At 37.6% G+C, this 20,716-nt stretch overlaps 1 protein-coding gene across 2 annotated transcripts in view; it reads left to right on the top strand.

Annotated features, from left to right (window-relative positions):
- Positions 1-20,716, top strand: part of LOC129025944 (deleted in azoospermia protein 1-like) — a 72,602-nt gene that overhangs the window by 17,912 nt on the left and 33,974 nt on the right. For both annotated transcript variants that reach the window (XM_054473489.2, XM_054473488.2), the window contains exons 7-18: positions 6,375-6,521; positions 6,795-6,886; positions 7,446-7,497; positions 7,928-7,991; positions 8,081-8,220; positions 10,534-10,584; positions 16,966-17,112; positions 17,387-17,478; positions 18,039-18,090; positions 18,526-18,589; positions 18,679-18,818; positions 20,211-20,300. In XM_054473489.2, the coding sequence (XP_054329464.1) occupies positions 6,375-6,521; positions 6,795-6,886; positions 7,446-7,497; positions 7,928-7,991; positions 8,081-8,220; positions 10,534-10,584; positions 16,966-17,112; positions 17,387-17,478; positions 18,039-18,090; positions 18,526-18,589; positions 18,679-18,818; positions 20,211-20,300 (1,131 nt within the window). The remainder of the gene's footprint in view (positions 1-6,374; positions 6,522-6,794; positions 6,887-7,445; positions 7,498-7,927; positions 7,992-8,080; positions 8,221-10,533; positions 10,585-16,965; positions 17,113-17,386; positions 17,479-18,038; positions 18,091-18,525; positions 18,590-18,678; positions 18,819-20,210; positions 20,301-20,716) is intronic.

Here is a 20,716-nt window from a genome sequence, read left to right as displayed (position 1 = left end):
GCTATGCCTCTCCCCTCCCCCCACCCCACAACAGTCCCCAGAGTCTGATGTTCCCCTTCCTGTTTCCATGTGTTCTCATTGTTCAATTCCCACCTATGAGTGAGAATATGCGGATTTTGGTTTTTTGTTCTTGGCGATAGTTTACTGAGAATGATGATTTCCAATTTCGTCCATGTCCCTACAAAGGACATGAACTCATCATTTTTTATGGCTGCATAGTATTCCATGGTGTATGTGTGCCACATTTTCTTAATCCAGTCTATCCTTGTTGGACATTTGGGTTGGTTCCAAGTCTTTGCTATTGTGAATAATGCCACCATAAACAGACACGTGCTTGTGTCTTTATAGCAGCATGATTTATAGTCCTTTGGGTGTATACCCAGTAATGGGATGGCTGGGTCAAATGGAATTTCTAGTTCTAGATCCCTGAGGAATCGCCACACTGACTTCCACAAGGGTTGAACTAGTTTACAGTCCCACCAACAGTGGAAAAGTTTTCCTATTTCTCCACATCGTCTCCAGCTCCTGTTGTTTCCTGACTTCTTAATGATTGCCATTCTAACTGGTGTGAGATGGTATCTCATTGTGGTTTTGATTTGCATTTCTCTGATGGCCAGTGATGGTGAGCATTGTTTCATGTGTTTTTTGGCTGCATATATGTCTTCTTTTGAGAAGTGTCTGTTCATGTCCTTCGCGCGCTTTTTGATGGGGTTGTTTGTTTTTTTCTTGTAAATTTGTTTGGGTTCATTGTAGATTCTGGATATTAGCCCTTTGTCAGATGAGTAGGTTGCGAAAATTTTCTCCCATTTTGTAGGTTGTCTGTTCACTCTGATGGTAGTTTCTCTTGCTGTGCAGAAGCTCTTTAGTTTAATTAGATCCCGTTTGTCAATTTTGGCTTTTGTTGCCATTGCTTTTGGTGTTTTAGACATGAAGTCCTTGCCCATGCCTATGTCCTGAATGGTAATGCCTAGGTTTTCTTCTAGGGTTTTGATGGTTTTAGGTCTAATGTTTAAGTCTTTAATCCATCTTGAATTGATTTTTGTGTAAGGTGTAAGGAAGGGATCCAGTTTCAGCTTTCTACATATGGCTAGCCAGTTTTCCCAGCACCATTTATTAAATGGGGAATCCTTTCCCCATTGCTTGTTTTTCTCAGGTTTGTCAAAGATCAGATAGTTGTAGATATGCAGCGTTATTTCTGAGGGCTCTGTTCTATTCCATTGATCTATATCTCTGTTTTGGTACCAGTACCATGCTGTTTTGGTTACTGTAGCCTTGTAGTATAGTTTGAAGTCAGGTAGTGTGATGCCTCCAGCTTTGTTCTTTTGACTTGGTGGTGCGGGCTCTTTTCTGGTTCCATATGAACTTTAAAGTAGTTTTTTCCAGTTCTGTGAGGAAAGTCATTGGTAGCTTGATGGGGATGGCATTGAATCTGTAAATTACCTTGGGCAGTATGGCCATTTTCATGATATTGATTCTTCCTACCCATGAGCATGGAATGTTCTTCCATTTGTTTGTATCCTCTTTTATTTCCTTGAGCAGTGGTTTGTAGTTCTCCTTGAAGAGGTCCTTCACGTCCCTTGTAAGTTGGATTCCTAGGTATTTTATTCTCTTTGAAGCAGTTGTGAATGGGAGTTCCCTCATGATTTGGTTCTCTGTTTGTCTGTTGTTGGTGTATAAGAATGCTTGTGATTTTTGTACATTGATTTTGTATCCTGAGACTTTGCTGAGGTTGATTATCAGCTTAAGGAGATTTTGGGCTGAGACAGTGGGGTTTTCTAGATATACAATCATGTCGTCTGCAAACAGGGACAATTTGACTTCCTCTTTTCCTAATTGAATATCCTTTATTTCCTTCTCCTGCCTCATTGCCCTGGCCAGAACTTCCAACACTATGTTGAATAGGAGTGGTGAGAGAGGGCATCCCTGTCTTGTGCCAGTTTTCAAAGGGAATGCTTCCAGTTTTTGCCCATTCAGTATGATATTGGCTGTGGGTCAATATTGTCATAGATAGCTCTTATGATTTTGAGATACGTCCCATCAATACCTAATTTATTGAGAGTTTTTAGCATGAAGGGTTGTTGAATTTTGTCAAAGGCCTTTTCTGCATCTATTGAGATAATCATGTGGTTTTTGTCTTTGGTTCTGTTTATATGCTGGATTACATTTATTGATTTGCGTATATTGAACCAGCCTTGCATCCCAGGGGTGAAGCCCACTTGATCATGGTGGATGAGCTTTTTGATGTGCTGCTGGATTCGGTGTGCCAGTATTTTATTGAGGATTTTTGCATCAGTGTTCATCAAGGATATTGTTCTAAAATTCTCTTTTTTGGTTGTGTCTCTGCCCGGCTTTGGTATCAGGATGATGCTGGCCTCATAAAATGAGTTAGGGAGGAATCCCTCTTTTTCTATTGGTTGGAATAGTTTCAGAAGGAATGGTACCAGTTCTTCCTTGTACCTCCGGTAGAATTTGGCTGTGAATCCATCTGGTCCTGGACTCTTTTTGGTTGGTAAGGTATTGATTATTGCCACAATTTCAGATCCTGTTATTGGTCTATTCAGAGATTCAACTTCTTCCTGGTTTAGTCTTGGGACAGTGTATGTGTCGAGGAATTTATCCATTTCTTCTAGATTTTCTAGTTTATTTGTGTAGAGCTGTTTGTAGTATTCTCTGATGGTAGTTTGTATTTCTGTGGGATCGGTGGTGATACCCCCTTTATCATTTTTTATTGCATCTATTTGATTCTTCTCTGTCGATTTTGTTGATCCTTTCAAATTTCTTTTGAAATTTCTAGGAATTGAAATACAAATTCCTTTTGTATTTCTGTGGGATCGGTGGTGATATCCCCTTTATCATTTTTTTATTGCATCTATCTGATTCTTCTCTGTCAATTTTGTTGATCCTTTCAAAAAACCAGCTCCTGGATTCATTAATTTTTTGAAGGGTTTTTTTGTGTCTCTATTTCCTTCAGTTCTGCTCTGATTTTAGTTATTTCTTGCCTTCTGCTAGCTTTTGAATGTGTTTGCTCTTGCTTTTCTAGTTCTTTTAATTGTGATGTTAGGGTGTCAATTTTGGATCTTTCCTGCTTTCTTTTGGGGGCATTTAGTGCTATAAATTTGCCTCTACACACTGCTTTGAATGCATCCCAGAGATTCTGGTATGTTGTGTCTTGGTTCTCGTTGGTTTCAAAGAACATCTTTATTTCTGCCTTCATTTCGTTATGTACCCAGTAGTCATTCAGGAGCAGGTTGTTCAGTTTCCATGTAGTTGAGCGGTTTTGAGTGAGATTCTTAATCCTGAGTTCTAGCTTGATTGCACTGTGATCTGAGAGATAGTTTGTTATAATTTCTGTTCTTTTACATTTACTGAGGAGAGCTTTACTTCCAAGTATGTGGCCAGTTTTGGAATAGGTGTGGTGTGGTGCTGAAAAAAAGGTATATTCTGTTGATTTGGGGTGGAGAGTTCTGTAGATGTCTATTAGGTCCGCTTGGTGCAGAGCTGAGTTCAATTCCTGGGTATCCTTGTTGACTTTCTGTCTCGTTGATGTGTCTAATGTTGACAGTGGGGTGTTAAAGTCTCCCATTATTAATGTGTGGGAGTCTAAGTCTCTTTGTAGGTCACTCAGGACTTGCTTTATGAATCTGGGTGCTCCTGTATTGGGTGCATGTATATTTAGGATAGTTAGCTCTTCTTGTTGAATTGATCCCTTTACCATTATGTAATAGCCTTCGTTGTCTGTTTTGATCTTTGTCGGTTTAAAGTCTGTTTTATCAGAGACTAGGATTGCAACCCCTGCCTTTTTTTGTTTTCCATTTGCTTGGTAGATCTTCCTCCATCCTTTTATTTTGAGCCTATGTGTGTCTCTGCACGTGAGATGGGTTTCCTGAATACAGCACACTGATGGGTCTTGACCCTTTATCCAGTTTGCCAGTCTTGTGTCTTTTAATTGGAGCATTTCGTCCATTTACATTTAAAGTTAATATTGTTATGTGTGAATTTGATCCTGTCATTATGATGTTAGCTGGTTTATTTTGCTCGTTAGTTGATGCAGTCTCTTCTTAGTCTCGATGGTCTTTACATTTTGGCATGATTTTGCAGCGGCTGGTACCGGTTGTTCTTTCCACGTTTCGCACTTCCTTCAGGAGCTCTTTTAGGGCAGGCCTGGTGGTGACAAAATCTCTCAGCAGTTGCTTGTCTGTAAAGTATTTTATTTCTCCTTCACTTAGGAAGCTTAGTTTGGCTGGATATGAAATTCGGGGCTGAAAATTCTTTTCTTTAAGAATGTTGAATATTGGCCCCCACTCTCTTCTGGCTTGTAGAGTTTCTGCCGAGAGATCCGCTGTTAGTCTCATGGGCCTCCCTTTGAGAGTAACCCAACCTTTCTCTCTGGCTGCCCTTAACATTTTTTCCTTCATTTCAACTTTGGTGAATCTGACAATTATGTGTCTTGGAGTTAGTTGCTCTTCTCGAGGAGTATCTTTGTGGCGTTCTCTGTATTTCCTGAATCTGAATGTTGGCCTGCCTTGCTAGATTGGGGAAGTTCTCCTGGATAATATCCTGCAGAGTGTTTTCCAACTTGGTTCCATTCTCCCCGTCACTTTCAGGTACACCAATCAGACGTAGATTTGGTCTTTTCACATAGTCCCATATTTCTCGGAGGCTTTGCTCGTTTCTGTTTATTCTTTTTTCTCTAAACTTCCCTTCTCGCTTCATCTCATTCATTTCATCTTCCATCGCTGATACCCTTTCTTCCATTTGATCGCATCGGCTCCTGAGGCTTCTGCATTCTTCACGTAGTTCTCGAGCCTTGGTTTTCAGCTCCATCAGCTCCTTTAAGCACTTCTCTGTATTGGTTATTCTAGTTATACATTCTTCTAAATTTTTTTCAAAGGCTTCAACTTCTTTGCCTTTGGTTTGAATATCCTCCCGTAGCTCAAGAGTAATTTGATCGTCTGAAGCCGCCTTCTCTCAGCTCGTCAAAGTCATTCTCCGTCCAGCTTTGTTGCGTTGCTGGTGAGCAACTGCGTTCCTTTGGAGGAGCAGGAGAGGCCCTCTGCTTTTTAGAGTTTCCAGTTTTTCTGCTCTGTTTTTTCCCCATCTGTATGGTTTTGTCTACTTTTGCTCTTTGATGATGGTGATGTACAGATGGGTTTTTGGTGTGGATGTCCTTTCTGTTTGTTAGTTTTCCTTCTAACAGACAGGACCCTCAGCTGCAGGTCTGTTGGAGTACCCGGCCGTGTGAGGTGTCAGTCTGCCCCTGCTGGGGGGTGCCTCCCAGTTAGGCTGACCGGGGGTCAGGGTCAGGGACCCACTTGAGGAGGCAGTCTGCCCGTTCTCAGATCTCCAGCTGCATGCTGGGAGAACCACTGCTCTCTTCAAAGCTGTCAGACAGGGACATTTAGGTCTGCAGAAGTTACTGCTGTCTTTTTGTTTGTCTGTGCCCTGCCCCCAGAGGTGGAGCCTACAGAGGCAGGCAGGCCTCCTTGAGCTGTGGTGGGCTCCACCCAGTTCGAGCTTCCCAGCTGCTGTGTTTACCTAAGCAAGCCTGGGCAATGGTGGGCGCCCCTCCCCCAGCCTCGCTGCCGCCTTGCAGTTTGATCTCAGACTGCTGTGCTAGCAATCAGCGAGACTCCGTGGGCGTAGGACCCTCTGAGCCAGGTGCGGGATATAATCTCCTGGTGCGCCGTTTTTTAAGCCCGCCGGAAAAGCGCAGTATTCGGGTGGGAGTGACCCAATTTTCCAGGTGCCGTCTGTCACCCCTTTCTTTGACTACGAAAGGGAACTCCATGACCCGTTGCGCTTCCCGAGTGAGGCAGTGCCTCGCCCTTCTTCAGCTCGCACACAGCGCGCGCACCCACTGACCTGCGCCCACTGTCTGGCACTCCCTAGTGAGATGAACCCAGTACCTCAGGTGGAAATGCAGAAATCACCCGTCTTCTGCATCGCTCACGCTGGGAGCTGTAGACCGGAGCTGTTCCTATTCGGCCATCTTGGCTCCTCCCCTAAATTTTCAACTCAGGATGATTTTAATAACTTTAATTTTTACCAGTCTAAACTTTCTAGTTTTGGGTGTCTTTTTTAACTACTTCACAGAGTATTTTCACAAATACTAAATGAGTATTCTTCCACAGCATTATACAAGACTCGGTGATGAGCGGCAGTAGGTTTAAGAAAGTACTATATCCTTTGGTTAAAATTCCATGCTGATGTCCTCTGATTAGTTTAAATCCTGAGCCTGAACTGAGCTGCACTGGTGACTAATTTACAATGAAAGTAATTTATATAAAATATACGTAAAATACAAAATGATATTTCACATTGTGTATGGGTTTTGCCTGCATACGTAATTATGATGTCTACTTTCCAAATTACAGTCTGCTGCAAATCCTGAGACTCCCAACTCAACCACCTGCAGAGAGGCCAGCACCCAGTCTTCATCAGCTGCGGCTAGCCAAGGCTGGGTTTTACCAGAAGGCAAAATCATGCCAAACACTGTTTTTGTTGGTGGAATTGATGATAGGGTATTGTATTCATACCTCATTTTTACCTTAAAATACATTATGAACAATGGGATTTGGGCCCTGTTACAAACTTAATGTGTTTTTGTACTTCATGGAGGTTTAGAATTGCTTTTAGGTTTGACCCATAGGTACTAAAAATATCTTTGACGAAGAGCTACTGGTCATTTGGGGATAAATGGGGAAGAAATTTCCCTCTCATGGTAGTAAAATTGTAGTAAAGTTGAAATTTTTGAATGCTGAATTTTTACTCTGACGTTCCATTCTGTTCCATAGACGGATGAAACTGAGATCAGAAGCTGCTTTGGTAGATACGGTTCAGTGAAAGAAGTGAAGATAATCACGAATCGAAGTGGTGTGTCCAAAGGGTGAGTAATTTTATCAAAAATATCTGAACTCTAGTCCCCTGTTCTATAGGTATGAGACAAGACTTCAAAACTGATATTCTGACCCTTGTATAAATGAAATTGTTGCGGTGTTAATTTCTTTCACGTAGGGGATAAAAGGTTATTACCAGTTCTTTTATTTAATCATTTTTCTAATGTTTGCTTTGAAATGTCTGCAATTTTTATTTCATACAGATGAGTTAATCAGTTTTCTCAAATAATTGTTTTCTTCATACACTGCACCGCATCTTAAATTTTAACCACCTTGTCTTAGATAGTAAGTTAAATTCAGGTTCACAGATGTGAATTCTTTGTTAATCAATGAAGTTTTCACACTGCCCTAATCCTAGCACATTTTGACATAGTTCTGCTTAAGAAAAAGTAGTATTTGTAGAGGATCTGTCATGTGCAAGTTAGCAAATACTTATCATGGTATATTATTCATCTTTGGTCATGATCACTTCTGTATATAGAATAGTAGAAGTTCTGAACCATGTACTGTATGATGGTGATTTTATGCTTCATTTGTCTGCCTTTATAGCTATGGATTTGTTTCATTTGTTGATGATGTGGATGTCCAGAAGATAGTAGAGGTAAGTAATAGAAAAATCTCTTTCTTATCTTACTGCTACGACGTTTAGTGTTAGAGATATACTCAGACTTGTGTAAAATTTGGAGGAAGCTAGACTTCCTGTTCAAAATCCAAACTCAGAGTCACCTCCCATAACTTGATAGATCCTGTTTATTTCTGAGTGGACACCTAGGTTCACGAACTACAGACAGGAAAGGTTGGAGACAGGGTGATGAAAAGCTTTTGATCAACTTTCACTTGATGCCTCTTGACACTGATTAGAGTGGCAAGGGTAAGTAAGGTAGCTTCATGATGACAAATTTTAATTTGGTGCGTAGTTGTCACTGATCGTCTATGATGATAGGCACTTTAGAAGACTTTAGGTGTTTACCCAAGTCTTGGAAGCTAAGACTTGAAAATGGATTTTAGTTTTGTTACTGTTCTCTTTTCAGTCACAGATACATCTCCAGGGTAAAAAGCTGAAGCTGGGCCCTGCAATCAGGAAACAAAAGTTCTGTGAGTAGGAAAAGAAATTGTTCTTTTTTGACCCGGGTAGCTTTTCAAATAACTAAAAGTAGGCTTTTTTCTTCTTGCTTTTCAAAAAGGTGCTCGTCATGTGCAGCCATGTCCTTTGGTATTTAATCCTCCTCCTCCACCACAGTTTCAGAACGTCTGGAGGAATCCAAACACTGAAACTTGCCTGCAGCCCCTAATCACGCTGAATCCTGTAACTCAGTACGTTCAGGTAAGAACTGCTTATGTTCCTGTTCTCTTGTTTATTGTAGTCATCCTTGCGTCTGTGGAATTGTATCTACACTTTCCATAGTAAGTGGCAATGGAATCCCTGTTTGAACAGTGTGAGTAATGGGAAATTTGTTACTTTTGTTAGAAATTTCTTACTCTTAGTGTTGGTTATTTGAGCTAAAAATCTTCTATATACTTTGTGAGACTTTCTCTGAGAAATGATCTCTGTAGACATACGAACAAATCTCTTCCTATCTCTTCCTTTTTCACCCCATATAACTAGTTCCTAAAGCATTTGGAAGCCGCTCTCCTTATGTGTCTGCCTAGCTTATTGTTCTCTAAGGTTAGCAGTTAACCTAGCTATTCTTTGCTTGCAATGATTTCCAGATGCCTCCTCGTATAAATTGCTGACTTCTGGATATATTCTGGTTCTTGGATGGGTAGATTTCTGTAGCTCTTCTTTACTTGCAATGCTTTCCAGATGCCTCCTCATATAAATTGCTGACTTCTGGATATATTCTGGTTCTGAGATGGGTAGATTTCTGATCTCTTTTACTCTGTCTATAAATCCCGTGAGTTTCTGGCATGTCATTTCTCTGATGCTGGTTGCTTTGATATTTAAAGTAGGATTTGACATCCTCTGTCACTTACTGGTGATAAATAACGTTTATTTTGTTCTTCGTTCCTTTCATTTCTGTGTGTGTTTAAAAGACCTTTTCTTTGATGGAATATAAAGTAACAAAATAGTAGTGAAATAGTTCTTCAGTGTCTCTCATTTGTTGACATTTTCCATGTCCTTGAAATGTGTAGGGTACACCTCCTCTTCTTTTTCCTTCTCTGAGCAATGGCTAGAATAAAAGCCCTGCTTGTTTCTGGCATTTACGGTGAGCCATTACTGAATATGGGTGTATTCATGAATGCTGCTACCTGTATGTTTTTAATTAGTAAGTATTCATTGAAACGTCGAAGACATTATACTGTCTCTTTTCCATTTGTGGCTTATATACTGCCCTTAATTTGTGGAAATGAAGTACCGAGAAAGCCGTAACATCTGTCGAAGAACTACAGTATTACCCTATAATATTGTCAAATACAAAACAGTCTGGAAGTATTTTGCCAAAGAAATAGCAAATATATTAATTTAACTTACGTTGAAATCTGTCTTAATAGAGCCTTATCACCAGTGTCAGAAATTACTTCTGGGTGGGCATAGGTAGACAGTGTAAATAAGGTAAACTTTGGCTGGTGCAATAGGCACTTCTTTTGTCATTTGTCTCTTCCCCTTCCCCACCCAAAGGGTAGCACTTGACAGGGAATATTTGTTTCTTCATAATGTCTGTCATTCATTTAGAAATCTGCATTGCTGTAGGTAGAGAAACAATTACTATTTCAATGTTCTTCCTATTTTTGTCACGTTGGGAATGATACTTCCTTCTAATTAAAATAACAGTGTTTTACCGTATTAATCCATTCTTTCTGTAAACTTTATTTTCAGGCTTATTCTACTTACCCGAATTCACCAGGTCAGGTCATCACTCGATATCAGTTGCCTTTATATAATAATCAGTTAATTGAACAGGGAGTAAAATGATTTACTTTCAGCTACCATTGAGGCCTTCTGCTTGTTTATACAAATTGCCTGAATAGGTTGTCATTTTAAACTAGTGAAGTGTACCTGAAATTTTAGAAAACGCTTAGAATTAGCGTAATGAAGGCCTCTGTAGTATTTAGAAGTGATGAAATAATATTTTGACAGGAGGGTACTTGGCAATAACTTTTCTGTAGAACAATTTCTGAGATTTGGTGTTCCCATCTTTGTTTTAGCATGTATTTTGTTATGTTTGCCGTCAAAGAGCTGAAACATGCAGACTGTCTTTCATGAATTTAGAGATACAGAGTGAAGTAAAAGCTTTACCCAATTCTTAGAGCACAGAATTCCAATTGTGTTCTTATTTTAGCTTGCTGCTTCATGATAGTAGTTCTCTGGGTCTCTTTTCAATGATACAACTATATCTATGACCGATAATCATATGTGTGGTACCAAATTCAAAGAATTAGTATCTTTGAGAGTTTCACAATGCGATTTGCAGAAAATTGGGAAAAAGGTGAGATTTTCTATGTAGAAGGAAGAACAAGAAGTTGAGGGATTAGAAACCTAAAGTACTTATTTTTTCTATTCTGTTTCTTTTATTCTATTAACCAAGGAGCCAGCATGAGAAGTACTTCGATGTTGTCTGTCTCACGTGTTTTTGAAAATGTGTAGTAATATTTGAATAATTTTGGTTTCCTTTTTTTTTTTTTTTTTTCCCCCAAGATGCCACCACAGCGGCCTGTTGGGGAGCAAAGGAGTTATGCTGTACCTCAGGTAAAGTGAATGTGCCAAACGTACACTCCCTGTTCTTTCTTGATTTTTTTCTATTTCATACGTGCCTGTAGTTTTTTTAAATCGTTCTTTGTATTAATGTGGCACATTTTGTTACTTTCTTTTTAACCCAATTTTAAACTCTTATGGGAGCAACAGTGCCTTTTTCTCTCCCAGGTTTTTGCATGCTTAAGCAATGGCTGGTCCACATAATGATAAGAATTCAGTTACTTTTAGATTGACTATACAGTCCATGAAAGGTAATATTAATGTGGCCTTAGAATGAGCGTGTATCTGCCTGGAATCTGCCTCTGGCCTTTCCGTTCGTAAAAAAAAAAAAAAAAAAAAAGTGTTCAAGAGAAACAGAAATGTTTTGCTATTAATTACTCTTAAATAAGAATAGGAAGAAAAAAGAATACTACCTCTAAAACACCCGAACTGCTTTCCCGCCAAATAACTAGTTCCAAAAATATTTGAAAGCAGCTGTCTTCGTGTGTCTGCCTAGTTTATTCTTCTCTAAGGTTAGCAATTCATCCAGCTATTCTTTACTTGCAGTGTTTTCCAGATGCCTCCTCATATAGATTGCTGACTTCTGGGTATATTCTGGTTCTGGAATGGGGAGATTTCTGATGTGTTTTACTATATTTATAAATCCCGTGAGTGTCTGGCATGTAATTTCTCTGATCCTGGTTACCTTGATATTTAAAGTAGGATTTGACATACTCTGTCACTTACTGGTGATAACTAACGTTTATTTTCTTTTTAGTTTGTTTTATTTATGTCTTAGTTTAAAAGACATTTTCTTTGATGGAAAATAAAGTAAGAAAATAGTGGTGAAATAGTTCTTCAGTGTCTCTCGTTTGTTGACATTTTCCATGTACTTGAAACGGGTAGGGTATACCTCTGCTTCTTTTTCGTCCTGTGAACGATGGCTAGAAAAAAAGCCCTGTTCCTCACATTTACTGTGAGCCATTACGTAATCTGGGTGTATTCATGTGTGATGCTATGTATATGTTTTCAATCACTAAGTATTTATTGAATCGTAGAAGACATTATACTGTCTCTTTTCCAGTTGCGGATTATATACCGCCCTTAGTTTTTTGAAATGAAGTACAGAAAAAGCCGTAACATTTATAGGAGAACTTCATATTACCCTGTGGTCTTGTCAAATACAAAACCCTTTGGAAGTATTTTAAGAAAGAAAGAAAGCAAATGCATTAATTTAACTTACATTGAAGTCTGTCTTAATAGAGCCTTATCACCAGAATAAGAAATAACTTCTGGGTGGGCATAAGTACACAGTATAAATAAGGTCAACTTGTCTGGTGAAATAGTCACTTCTTTTTTCATTAGTCTGTTCCTCCTCCCCAGCCAAAGGGCCTCACTTGACAGAATCTTTCTTTCTTCATAAAATCAGTCACTCATTTAGAATCTGCGGTGCTGTATATAGAAAAGTAATGTTTTAAAACTTTTTCATAGTTTTTTATATTGGGAATAGTATTTCTAATTAACAAAATGTTTTACCGTATTCATACATTCTTGCTGTAAACTTTATTTATAGGCATATCCTACTTATCCAAATTCAGCAGTTCACGTCATCACTGGATGTCGTTTGCTTGTATATAATTGTCAGGTAATTTAAGAGGGACTAAAATGATTTACTTTCAGATATTATTGAGCCCTTTGTTATACAAATTGCTTGAACAGTTTGCCATTTTAAAGTAGTGAAATGTACCTAAAATTTAAGACAACACTTAGAATTAGTCTAGAATGAAGGCCTCCGTATTATTTAGAAGTAATTGCATAATATTTTGACAGGAATGTACTTAGCAAAAACTTCACTGTAGAACAGTTTTTTGAGACTTGGTGTCCCCTTCTATATTGTAGCATGGTTTTTTTTCATCTTTGCCGTCAAATAGCTGAAACATCCAGACTGACTTTTATCAATTTTTTAGAAAGACAGAGTGAAATAAAATTACTACCCACCTTTTAGAGCACAGAATTTGAATTATATTTGTATTTTAGCTGGCTGCTTCACAATAATAGTCCTCTGCGTCTCTTTTCATAGATATGACTGTGTATGTGGCCCATAATCATATCTGTGGTAATAAATTCCAAGAACTAATATCCTTGAGATTTCCACAATACCAACCCCAGAAAATTGGGAAAAAGTTGAGGTTTTACATAATAGAGTTAACAACAAGAACGTCAGAGATTAGAAACCTAAAGTAATTCTTTTTTCTGTTCCGTTTCTTTTATTATAATAACAAATTAAAGGAGCCAGCGTATGTACTTCAATATTGTGTTACCTCATGTATTTTTGAAAATGTGAAGGAATATTTGAATGATTTTTGTTTCCTGTCTCTACTAAAAACACAAAAAAATTAGCCAGGCGTGGTGGCGCACACTTGTAATCCCAACTACTCAGGAGGCTGAGGCAGCAGAATCACTTGATCCTGGGACGCAGGTTGCTGTGAGCTGAGATTGTGCCACTGCACTCCAGCCTAGGCAGCAAAGAGAGACTCAGTCTGAAAAAAAGCGATGCCATGAATATCTTTGTGTAAATATCTTGGCACGCTTCTGCTATTAATTTCTTGAGATGAATTGCTATCAGTGAAATAGCTAGGTGAAAGCACTTTGCCCCTTTTATAACAATTTTATAACTACTTCTCCTTTTTAGTATACTGGTGAGTATCCCCGCTTATCAAATCATGATGCACCTTTTCCACAGTACTCTTGGTAAATCACGTATTGGTATTTTCTCATTGACGGTGTGTAGAGCGCTCTCTTTTCCACACCCATTCCAGTGAAAGTTACTAGTATTTTTTAAATTGTCAGCCTAATAGCTGGAAAATATTACATTGTGTTGATGCCCACTTTTTAAAATCATCATTGAAGTTGATCATTGATCTTTAGCTTTTTAAATTAGGTTTTTAATTTTATTTTTCTTACTGATTCATAGAAGACTTTGTATTGGTATTCACTTTTGTCATACATAGTGGAAAAAATATATAGGAGTAATAAGGAGGTGCCCTGGTGCCCTTACCTTATTCCTATTTTCAGTTCAGTTGACTCAACTAGTTCACTTGTAAGCTTGATGATAGGGTAGAATGAGATTGATCGAAAAGAAGATTCCTCTATCTCTATTTTACTTGGGTTTTAAAAAAATTTAAAAATGAGTGCTGTATTTTGTCAAATGATTTTCAGTGATGAATTAAAGTAATGTGTCCTGCAAATTGAGTATTCTTGCATTCCCAATATAAACTTAGACTCTTTATATACTGCTGGAATTTCCCATTTGTGTTGAGGGCAGGGATGGATCATCTGGGTGAGGCTTTGTTGCTTATATGCTTTTAGCTTTGTAAAATGCGTTGAGAAATACTTTCTTCCTCTTTGAAAACAGAGTTTCGGCATAGCATTCTTTTATTATCTATGGCCACAACCCATTTTTCAGGTCTCATATATACTTTTGTTTTCTTGTGTTTTCTTGCTTTGTTTTGCCAGGATTGTTTATTGCTTGAATTTCATCCTCCCCACGCACCACTCCCCGAGAATCTGCGCTTTGATTTACTAAAGTTTTCATTCTGATTTTCACGTCGTATTTTCTAAATTTTATCACTCTCTTTATTTGCTCCTCCTCTTTTGCTGCCAATGTAACTTTGCTGACTACAAATGATAGGCTTTTTCCTGGTCAGTTTATATAAATACCAATTTGCTTACATGTTGACACAGTAATTGAATTAGATAATACTGGCAAAGGAGCTGACCTCCCAGGAGTTTAAATAACGATAATTTTTTTGCAGCTTTTAGCTGTCGTCGTCACTTGGTTGTCCACATGTAACAAGGAATGTATTTGCTCTATGTGGCAATGAGAGTTGTGTATATGATGGTCTTGAAGCTCACTCCTGTTTACTATTCCAACATTTCTCATTTCAAAATTCAACAACTCACTTGAAGATATGATTAAGAAAATTACTTCTTTAATGCAGTTTGTTTTCAGGATGCCATTGACGGTTACGTTGGTACTTTCTTTAAACTTAAACTTTTCTTATCCTAAGCATTGATTTATATTTTTGGCCATAGTTTAGAAGTAACCAAAGGTTGTCTGTTGATTGTGGATTTTTATATATACATTATATAATTATGTATAAATACACACACAGTGGGAATTGAACAATCCCTGCTAATCGAGCCATGGCAAAAATGAAGTACATTGCAAAAAATGAAGTACGTTGCTTACTTTGTTTGCTTTGATCGCCACCTGCTGGCCGAGGACTAGGACATGATCATTACTTCCTTAATTTAAAATATGATGACTCTATTAAAGAGATTCGGTGAATTTTATATGTACGATTCCAGTTGAGCAGGCAGCCAGTTTATAAGATCCAAGCTAAAGTCAAACTTCTTATAAAACCAAATGCCTTTTTTTTCTTCTTTACCAAACTACGGTTGTTTCGGGTATCCAAATGAGTATGAGAATCAGAAGAGGCACCAGAGATCTTTTCCAGCCATTTGTTTTGAAGCAAGGAAACTGAAACTGAGGTCATGAAAAGATTCACTTTCGTGAGCAATGGAAATCAGGTTCTTCCCAAACAAGAATTTTCCTCTTCAATTCTTGTGGCACTGTCACAAGGTTTCTTAACCAGACCCTTTGCAAATTTGGCACCAAATAATTCTTTATTGTAGGAGGCTGTCTTTGCATTGTAGGATGTGCAGTAGCATGGCTGGGCTTCAGCCCATCAGATTGCAGGAATACATCTTAGCTGTGACAGCCAATCTCTAAACGTCGCTAAATGCCCCTGGGGCTCAAAAATCTTGCCCAGTTGAGAATCAGTGCATTTCCATAACCTCTCATAATCTGATACAGGTTTCTGCCAGATGTTAGATTTCTAAATTAAAATACATCCAAACACTATGGTGCAGAGACAATACTGTAATGTAGCTTGTTTATCAAAGAAAAACATAGCCAAAGTTCATCCGCAAATCAAGGGGGAATTGAAAAAGAGAAGAACTACAAGAATTTCAGAATTTCTTTTGTTTTATTCTGTTTGGGATTTCTGAATGAACTGAGAAGGAATTGGTGAATTGTGTATAGGGAAGGGAAATCTAATCAGGTTCCTAATAGTTCAAGATAATGCAGCTTAATGTCATTTGGAAAAAACAATAATGGAAGACATTTTTAGAAAGGAAAAACTTAAAAATAGTGTTGTAAATTTTTCTTCCACAACACTGTCATGAAATAAAGCTGTTAAAGGAAAGCATTAGGCATTAGTTACAAACCCAAAATAGCAAGTACAGGCAGGAAAGAAAAGAGAAGTGCAGTAACCTCGGCTTCAGTTGATTTCACAATTTAGATTTCATGTATAGTAAAGCTGTGTAGAATCAGTAACTTCTAGCATCTAATTAACAAAGTAGGAACTCCTTTCTTACTACTATAACATTATTGTGTTGTTCAAAAAGATACACAGTTTCTTTCGTCTTTTGTTTTCTTTCAGACAGCTGTATGTGTAATAGCTTTCTCTTAGGCAGCTTTTTGTGCTTTCAGAGTCAACAGCACTTCACCAGTGATTTTTAAATTAATGATGTGTCATAGTTTCCTGATGTTTCGATTAGTTCTTAATTAAACTTTTTTCAAAATAAGTCAGCTAAATAGTGGAGCCAAAAAAGAAACTCGAAAACAAATCTGCTGAAAATAAATTCAAATAACAGGACACTAACTTACATTGGCATACCACTTTTCCACTTTTACCACTTTATACGTACAAAATGAATTCACTCATTTATATCTATCAGGCCACTGTGAAAATTAGAATTATCACTTGGACTGATTTCGCGTTACTCAGGAAGAAAAATGTTATTTCAGAAGATGCTTTGAACACCCTAGCGTTAGGGAAGAAGATTATAAGAAATTGGTTTAAAACATTGAGGTTTATTTTGTTTTTGGTGCGGCTTCTTTTTTTTTTTTTTAAGGTTTATCTTTAGTCTACTCAGTAAAGTGAAAAGTTGCTCACGAATGTAGAACAGGATGATTTTAAAACTTTAATTTTTACAAATCTAAACTTTCTAGTTTTGGGTGTCTTTTTTAACTACTTCACAGAGTATTTTCACAAATACTGAATGAGTATTCTTCCACAGCATTATACAAGACACGGTGATGAGCGACACTAGGTTTAAGAAAGTAGTATATCCTTTGGTTAAAATTCCATGCTGATGTCCTCTGATTAGTTTAAATCCTGAGCCTGCACTGAGCTGCACTGGTGACTAATTTCCAATGAAAATAACTTATGTAAAATATATTATACTTAAAATACAAAAATGATATTTCACATTGTGTATGGGTTTTGCCTGCATACGTAATTATGATGTCTACTTTCCAAATTACAGTCTGCTGCAAATCCTGAGACTCCCAACTCAACCACCTGCAGAGAGGCCAGCACCCAGTCTTCATCAGCTGCCGCTAGCCAAGGCTGGGTTTTACCAGAAGGCAAAATCATGCCAAACACTGTTTTCGTTGGTGGAATTGATGATAGGGTATTGTATTCATACCTCATTGTTACCTTAAAGTACATCATGAACAGTGGGATTTGGGCCCTGTTACAAACTTAATGTGTTTTTGTACTTCATGGAGGTTTAGAATTGCTTTCAGGTTTGACCCATAGGTACTAAAAATATCTTTGACAAAGAGCTACTGGTCATTTTGGGGATAAATGGGGAAGAAATTTCCCCCTCATGGTAGTAAAATTGTAGTAAAGTTGAAATTTTTGAATGCTGAATTTTTACTCTGACGTTCCATTCTGTTCCATAGACGGATGAAACTGAGATCAGAAGCTGCTTAGGTAGATACGGTTCAGTGAAAGAAGTGAAGATAATCACAAATCGAAGTGGTGTGTCCAAAGGGTGAGTAATTTTATCAAAAATATCTGAACTCTAGTCCCCTGTTCTATAGGTATGAGACAAGACTTCAAAACTGATATTCTGACCCTTGTATAAATGAAACTGTTTGCGGTGTTAATTTCTTTCACGTAGGGGATAAAAGGTTATTACCAGTTCTTTTATTTAATCATTTTTCTAATGTTTGTTTTGAAATGTCTACAATTTTTATTTCATACAGGTGAGTTAATCAGTTTTCTCAAATTGTTGTTTTCTTCATACACTGCACAGCATCTTTAATTTTAACCACCTTGTCTTAGATAGTAAGTTAAATTCAGGTTCACAGATGTGAATTCTTTGTTAATCAATGAAGTTTTCACAGTACCCTAATCCTAGCACATTTTGACATAGTTCTACTTAAGAAAAAGTAGTATTTGTAGAGGATCTGTCATGTGCATGTTAGCAAATACTTATCATGGTATATTATTCATCTTTGGTCATGATCACTTCTGTATATAGAATAGTAGAAGTTCTGAACCATGTACTGTATGATGGTGATTTTATGCTTCATTTGTCTGCCTTCATAGCTATGGATTTGTTTCATTTGTTGATGACGTGGATGTCCAGAAGATAGTAGAGGTAAGTAATTCAATGGAAAAGTCCCTTATTTATCTTACTGATACGACGTTTAGTGTTAGTGATATACTCAGACTTGTGTAAAATTTGGAGAAAGTTAGACTTCCTGTTCAAAATCCAAACTCAGAGTAACCTCCCATAACTTGATAGATCATGTTTATTTTTGAGTGGACACCTAGGTTCATGAACTACAGACAGGAAAGGTTGGAGACAGGGTGATGAAAAGTTTTTGATCAACTTTCACTTGATGCCTCTTGACACTGATTAGAGTGGCAAGGGTAAATAAGGTGGCTTCATGATGACAACATTTAATTTGGTGCGTAGTTGTCACTGATCGTCTATGATGATAGGAACCTTAGAAAGCTTTAGGTGTTTACCCAAGTCTTGGAAGCTAAGACTTGAAAATGGATTCTAGTTTTGTTACTGTTCTCTTTTCAGTCACAGATACATCTCCAGGGTAAAAAGCTGAAGCTGGGCCCTGCAATCAGGAAACAAAAGTTCTGTGAGTAGGAAAAGAAATTGTTCTTTTTTGACCCGGGTAGCTTTTCAAATAACTAAAAATAGGCTTTTTTCTTCTTGCTTTTCAAAAAGGCGCTCGTCTTGTGCAGCCACGTCCTTTGGTATTAAATCCTCCTCCTCCACCACAGTTTCAGAACATCTGGAGGAATGCAAACACTGAAACTTGCCTGCAGCCCCTAATCACGCTGAATCCTATAACTCAGTACGTTCAGGTAAGAAGTGCTTATGGTCCTGTTCTCTTGTTTATTGTAGTCATCCTTGCGTCTGTGGAATTGTATCTACACTTTCCGTAGTAAGTGGCAATGGAATCCCTGTTTAAACAGTGTGAGTAATGGGAAATTTGTTACTTTTGTTAGAAATTTCTTACTCTTAGTGTTGGTTATTTGAGCTAAAAATCTTCTATGTACTTTGCAAGGCTTTCTCTCAGAAATGACCTCTTTAGACACATGAACAAATCTCTTCCTGTCTCTTCCTTTTTCACCCTATGTAACTAGTTGCTAAAGTATTTGGAAGCAGCTCTCCTTATGTGTCTGCCTAGTTTATTGTTCTCCAAGGTTAGCGGTTAACCTAGCTATTCTTTACTTGCAGTGCTTTCCAGATGCCTCGTCATATAAATTGCTGACTTCTGGATATATTCTGGTTCTGGGATGGGTAGATTTCTGATCTCTTTTACTCTATGTAAATCCCGTGAGTTTCTGGCATGTCATTTCTCTGATGCTGGTTGCTTTGATGTTTAAAGTGAGATTTGACATCGTTTGTCACTTACTGGTGATAAATAACATTTATTTTGTTCTTCGTTCCTCTTATTTCAGTGTGTGTTTAAAACACCTTTTCTTTGATGGAAAATAAAGTAACAAAATAGTAGTGAAATAGTTCTTCAGTGTCTCTCATATGTTGACATTTTCCATGTACTTGAAACGTGTAGGGTACACCTCTTCTTCTTTTTTCCTTCTCTGAGCAATGACTAGAAGAAAAGCCCTACGTGTTTCTAGCATTTACGGTGAGCCATTACTGAATCTGGGTATATTCATGAATGCTGCTACCTGTATGTTTTTAATCAGTAAGAATTTATTGAAACGTAGAAGACGTTATACTGTCTCTTTTCCAGTTATGGCTATATACTGCCCTTAATTTGTGGAAATGAAGTATAGAGAAAGCCGTAACATCTGTCGAAGAACTACAGTATTACCCTATAATGTTGTCAAATACCAAACAATCTAGAAGTATTTTGCCAAAGAAATAGCAAATGTATGAATTTAATTTACGTTGAAATCTATCCTAATGGAGCCTTATCACCAGTGTAAGAAATAACTTCTGGGTGGGCATAAGTACCCGGTATATATGAGGTAAACTTTGGCTGGTGAAATAGTCACTTCTTTTGTCATTTGTCTCTTCCCCCTCCCCACCCAAAGGGTAGCACTTGACAGACAATTTTTATTTCTTCATAAAGTCAGTCATTTAGAAATCTGGATTGCTGTACGTAGAAAAACAATTACTGTTTCAAAGTTTTTCATATTTTTGTTATATTGGGTATGATATTTCTTTCTATTTAAAAAAAATGTTTTACCGTATTAATCCATTCTTTCTGTCAACTTTATTTTCAGGCTTATTCTACTTATCCAGATTCACCAGATCAATTTATATCTATAAATTCCGTCATCCCTGGATATCAGTTGCCTGTATATAATTATCAGGTAATTGAAGAGGGAGTAAAATGTTTTACCTTCAGCTACTATTGAGGCCTTCAACTTGTTTATACAAATTGCTTGAATAGTTTGTCATTTTAAAGTAGTGAAATGTACCTAAAATTTAAGAAATCACTTAGAATTCGTGTAATGAGGACCTCTGTGTTACTTAGAAGTGATGAAATCAGATTTTGACAGGAGTGTACTCAGCAATAACTTTTGTGTAGAACAATTTCTGAGATTTGTGTTTCCGTCTTTGTTTCAGCATGTATTTTGTTATCTTTGCTGTCAAAGAGCTGAAACATCCAGGCTGACTTTCATGAATCTTGCAGAGATATAAAGTGAAATAAAAGCTTTACCCAATTCTTAGAGCACAGAATTCCAATTGTATTTTTATTTTAGCTTGCTGCTTCATGGTAGTAGTT

Source organism: Pongo pygmaeus, chromosome Y (assembly GCF_028885625.2).
Source record: "Pongo pygmaeus isolate AG05252 chromosome Y, NHGRI_mPonPyg2-v2.0_pri, whole genome shotgun sequence".
Classification (NCBI taxonomy): Eukaryota; Metazoa; Chordata; class Mammalia; order Primates; family Hominidae; genus Pongo; species Pongo pygmaeus.
The sequence above is the reverse complement of the archived record's forward strand: the minus strand, read 5'-3'. Positions and strand labels throughout refer to the sequence as shown.